Source organism: Arachis ipaensis, chromosome B04, assembly GCF_000816755.2.
Source record: "Arachis ipaensis cultivar K30076 chromosome B04, Araip1.1, whole genome shotgun sequence".
NCBI lineage: Eukaryota > Viridiplantae > Streptophyta > Magnoliopsida > Fabales > Fabaceae > Arachis > Arachis ipaensis.
The window spans coordinates 97,215,886-97,221,667 of NC_029788.2; the positions used below are offsets into that span (position 1 = coordinate 97,215,886).

General features: G+C 36.1%; 1 protein-coding gene across 1 annotated transcript; it reads right to left on the minus strand.

Moving 5' to 3' along the window:
* LOC107639488 (sulfoquinovosyl transferase SQD2) lies at positions 1,078 to 5,647 on the minus strand. Its single transcript, XM_016342996.2, has 11 exons — positions 5,044 to 5,647; positions 4,068 to 4,134; positions 3,841 to 3,911; positions 3,436 to 3,553; positions 3,254 to 3,327; positions 3,055 to 3,110; positions 2,891 to 2,974; positions 2,680 to 2,767; positions 2,516 to 2,593; positions 2,331 to 2,387; positions 1,078 to 1,903 (listed from the first exon to the last, which is right to left on the minus strand). The coding sequence occupies exons 1-11, from the start codon at positions 5,370 to 5,372 to the stop codon at positions 1,408 to 1,410; spliced, it is 1,518 nt and encodes a 505-aa protein (XP_016198482.1). The 5' UTR covers positions 5,373 to 5,647; the 3' UTR covers positions 1,078 to 1,407.

A 5,782-nucleotide genomic window follows, 5' to 3' on the forward strand; every position in this document is an offset into this window, starting at 1 on the left:
TAATTTCATTAAAAAATATAAAAAAAAAAAGAAATTGAACTTACCGTCGGATTTTCTGGAGGAAAAATCCGACAGTAATAATGCTGGGACAAAATAGTTTCGCGCCAAAGTTACCATCGGAAAAAATCCGTTGTTAACTAACACCAATATTCATAGCTTAAAAAACCAATTCCGCTACAAGTTACCAGCGGATAGCAAAATCCGGCAGTAAACATTTACCGGCGAGGTTTATACCGTCAGATTGTATCCGACGGTAAATTATTACCGGCAGATTATGTTCATTTTTTTGCCGGTAAATCCGACGGTACTCAGTATTTTTCTTGTAATGTTCAGCCATGATTCTTATGTGGACATTAAACATCATGCGCGCATGCTCATCGTCATCCAACCAAAACACACGAAACCGAAATACTGTATTTTCCATCGGTGCTAATCTATACCCAATTCTCCCATTAGCATCCAAGCTCGTCAATACTAGGCTCTTTAGCTTAGACAAAGAACCTAATCGACGAGTGTGCATTAGGATAGGACTATCACACTCGAAAATAATCCCATCGTCACTATTTCTCATGTGACAATTAGGATATACACTCATAAAAATATATTCACCATTAGACATTTTTATGAAACCTATTGAAAGAACAAAGAAAAATGGGTAAGAAGTGATATATTTGTGACCATGGCTAATACTTGCAGATCCTTTTAGTTAAATTTTAAATTTGTCGTACTATATCTTGTTTACAGTATAAACGAAGTTATTGTGACTTTATCTGGTTTACACTGTAAACGAGATGGCCCTCCTCAAAGCTTTAAGCTTTTGTAATTTAATGAAATTATTCAAAGTTGATTTACTTTATTATTTTGACGTTGAATGATTTTGTAGTATCAAGACAACGTTTATAGTTAAAAAATCCCTTGGAGCTGGCTTTTGGTTTCCCCGCGAGGAAACATAACTTTTTTTTGTTAACTTTTATGAATTGTTGTTCGTATGTGTTGGAATTAATTAATAGTGTAAGCTTTTGTAATTTAATGAAATTATTCAAAGTTGATTTACTTTATTATTTTGACGTTGAATGATTTTGTAGTATCAAGAAGTTTTACAACGTTTATAAAGAATTGGTTGTTACAAAAGATGATCCTAGACCTAGTCATGAACTTTATGCTAATTAATTTTAATGGCATACAAAATTTTGTTCGATGTAATATGGACATGAGGGCCCTAAGACCTATGATCTTAATCAACTTCATAATTGGACAACCTATGGTGCACGCCACCATATTTTATGTTCGCAAAATGAATGTGAACACAATCAACGAATCACGTATCTTATCACATACAAGCCTTGTATGAAACCATAATAGGAAGCTTGCAAGGAAACAGCCTAAAGCTTGGAAGAAGCATTTGCATCAACGATAGTTGATTGCTGGAGAGGGGAAGATGCGTTTTGTGGCCCATTGAATGGGTCTCAACAGTTGAGCTCTCTTCTTGCGCCAGAACCAAATGGCAGCGCTGTACTGCTCGTTGCGAATCTTTCGAGTAGCTGCCCTCCAATCATACTTCTCCATCTCTTGGCGTGCAGCTTTTCCCATGGTTTCCCTCAACTCTCTGTTAAGCAACAAGGGCTCCAATTTGCTCATGCAGTCTTCAAGATCTCCCGGAGTGTAGAGATAGCCAATTTTTCCCTCTTGATCTGTAGGGATTATGTCCGGAATTCCTCCGGCTCGTGCTCCCACCACAGGAATCCCCGAAGACATGGCCTCCAAAACAACAAGCCCAAGCGTCTCTGACTCCGAAGGCATAACGAAAACATCTCCACTAGCATATGCTTGGGAGAGTTCTTCGCCTCCCAACATTCCTGTGAATACTACAGGCATATCTTCAAACATTTTCTCCAGCTCCTCCCTGGTGATAAAGAACTCATGTTATTACTGCTACTTCTCAAAACATTTTATATGCAACTTTGCTTCATTTAAAATCGAGGTAAGTAATATAGAAAGACCAAATTACATTAACTTTGATTTTTGACCATTACACAAGGCACTTTTCTATCTAAATTGTTGGGGGATAAGCAGAGACTTCTACTATTGTGGGGGATAGGAAAAGGAAGGTTTGTTAAACTTTCTTTGTTTCTGAGTTGTGTTATGTGTGCATATATTGCAATGAGACCCTGTGCCAGTTCACACAGACTCTATTGTTCTTTGGAATGTGAATTCCACATGATTGGATCAATATCCCATCGAATGTAATATCAGTTAGGGATCTTTCAGTTTTAACACTCAGGATACACCTTTGAACAGAAATACAAAGTAGAGATATAGATTAAAGTCACCTGTAAGGCCCATCTCCAATAAAAGCAATTCGTGCTTCAGGAAGCTTATCCATGATCCTGTCGAAACATGTCATTTGTTTTTAGTGCTGTCCCAATTTATATTTTGCAAAATCAAGATCATCTGGAAAATATTAATTTGCAATTTTGTAAAACTCAAGTTAGGCATATTTACAAGATCAAGTTACCTTTTGAGAAAATCTAAACTCTTCTCAACTCCAAGCCGTCCAACATGAATTATCAAGGGTTTCTCCGGTTCACCATTGCTGTATGACAAATGCTAAATAATAAGATGAAATTCCATCGTGGTTAAAAACCGGTACATAATGTAAACATGATAAAATTGCCGAACCTCAGTCTTAATCGCATTTCATGCGAGCGGTATCGAGGATGGAAGCTGTCAGAATCAACACCCTTGTTCCAAAGTCGAATCTTGTTAGCTGGACATAAACATGAGAAACAAGTCAATCAAAACTTCGTCACATTGCCAATGGCATATCAATATATGGTTTTGTTCGGATGCTTTTATCGACAGAGCATGGACAAGAGCTTTTAATGTTAACCTGCTGTTACTCTAGCTGCTAGGAGATCCCTTGCAATGGCAACCGATGGAACTAGAGTGAGATCAGCTGCTCTATGTAGAAATTCTATATAAAACAGAAAACTTGATGTTACAATCAAATATTTGAGTCTGAAATGTGAAACGGAAGCAAGACAGTGTACATACTTATGACCAACCACATGGGTTTCACCAGCCAGCTAAATGTATATCTTGGAATGTAACTGAAAGCAACATAAAATCAGCCACTATAACAGAGAGCAGTTCTGACATGATAATATCATAACATAACAATGGTAAGCAGAAAAGCCATGCAATCTTAAATGGTAAATATATCCAGAAAATCTGAACCTGGAACCAAACTTACACTGGTACATGTGTATGATAGGACATGACAATAGGAACAGAGAGAAGTTTTGCAATGATAAGAGCACCGAAAACCTAAGATTAAGGCAATGTCCGAGTTACAAAGCAAGGAATATACATTTAAAGCTAAACTATCCTTTATAAACATTAACGAATGCAGAGATAAAGGAACTGCAAACCAACCATTATGCCAGGTGATGACGCATGTATTATGTCAGGCTTGAACCGGGCAACCGCTGAAATTATTCTTGGACTGAGAGCCAAGGAGAGAGGTACCTTCTGATACCACGGGCAGGGGAAACTGCATTTTGTTTATTTAATTTAATTGAGAACTGTTATTATAAGGCAATAGTTGTCGAAGCAAACTAGTAATCATAGCCAGTAAGAACATTTTCAACTTGGCAAATCCTAAATGAATAATATCACATTGTCAAACTGTATAAATGATGATAAATAACCGAGAGAATTACATCATATGGAAATTTGAAAATAAGTACATTCACAAATTTAGAAATTACAAGCAGGGCAACTGGATGAGAAAGAGAAAAACAAGTAAATAAAAGAGATTAAGAGATCAATGTTTACAACCTCCGGGATCCAATTAATTTAGCGCCATAAAATTCCTTGGGCACTCCTTCATGTGTTGTCACAACCAATACCTATATAGCCCAATGAAAAACAACTAGTTAGTTTACATTTTCGAATGAAAACTTCATGATGCAGACTCTATCATGCCCAAATTTTCTCTGAATCAGTGTGGATAAAGGGGAACACAAACATGCATACAAAGAAGCCAAGTAAGTAGGAAAATTTACCTCATCTCCCATTTCACGGAGATGCTTAATAAAATTCTGGAACCGATTTTTGTATCCAGAGACATATCTGTGACATAGACATAGCTTGTGAATACATATAAGAGATGTTTCTTACGAATGATTACCATAGAAAAGTGCCAAGTATTCAATTTCATTTTTTTTTTTTTTGCAAACAGAAACTAGAAAGTGTGGTAGATAAAAATTTGCCAATTGCATTTCGAAAATTTTATGCCACGTCAGACAATCATCAGTTGAACTATTTTATAATGAAATATTCCTGAGTCTGAGAAGCGGCATGGTATAACAGCTAAAATTATAACCTTTCGTTTTGCAAGACTACACAACAAATAAGAAGCTAATATAATATATATCTAGAACAAATTTAGATGAACTCATCTCTCAATGCATTTGATATATAAAGCTGCAATTTCAACAAAATGCCAATCAAAGCAGATATTTCTAAATGATAATATAAGCAAGCAAAGGTAAAGTAGAATCACTAATTAGAAAATATAAGTTCATATGAACCAGATGTTGAACTTGATCAGAAAATCCTGACTTTTGATACAAACCCACACTGCAACACAATCAAATCATCAAATGTTACTACTTAACTAATCAGGAGTTGGTTGGCAAGTTTGATTGATTTATAAGCAAAAAAAGAAAAAAAAAAAAAAAGAAAACAAAATTTCATTGTTTAAAAAGGTTTCTTCCTGGATTACTCTTACTTTACAAAACCATAAACTAATATTAATTATTAAAAAGATCCTGTGCTGACTAACTGTTATACTTTTATAACTTTTGACTAATGATAAACGCTATCCAATAATCACAAAGTCAACACTCGACACGGCAATTTCAATAGCTATAGCAATAATCCAAAACCCAATGTTTTGTAATTCTAGAACAGAACAAAGTAAAAAGGGTTTCAATTTCAAACGATGAAGCAATAACAGCAAAAAGGTGGGGGACTCACGCAAAAGGAGAAGGCTCAACAAAGAGAGCAATTCGACGAGGCCTTGAATGGTTCTCAGAAGGAGGACCCTCTTCTCCTTCCTCCTCACGCAATTCTTGATCTGATATGCTCATTTTTCCAGCTCCAAGAACCACACTTTTCCTACTCTTGAATGTCCTTGGACTCTGCAGAGAGCACAATCGCGCTCCCCTGCAGAAAAGAGTAATCGGTTTCGCTCCAATTGGCTGAAAGAGTTGCAATTTACCGGAATTTGAAGAAGAAGGTGGGGAGGGAGATGAACGAAAGTTCGGGGAGAGAGAGGGATTTATAGAGAGAGAAGTGGCGGCCATGGTTGTTGGAATTCAGAAAATTTGTTGTTGAAGATAGAATAGAATCAGATATGGTTCAGTGGTGGTGTAAGCGGGAAATAAGTCAAATAACTAATAAGGGGAAAGAGAGAAATAGAGAGAGAATCAATCCGGGGAAATTGGAAAAGGGATATGGTATTCTTAATGGTGGCGCCGTTTGGCGGTAGTGATTGGCGAAGGAGTGAAGTGTTATGGTAATTGAAAAGGAAGGTACCTCAGGGGGAACATGACAACATGTTACATATGCGGATGTGCCTCCGTGAAATTTCATTGGATGTTAGGAATTAGGATCACTTTTGTTTAGTCGATAAAGAAAAGAGTAATGTTAGGTAATAATTTATTTTTAGTCAAATTAATTAATTTTTTAAAATTATTTTTTTATTTTAAATTAT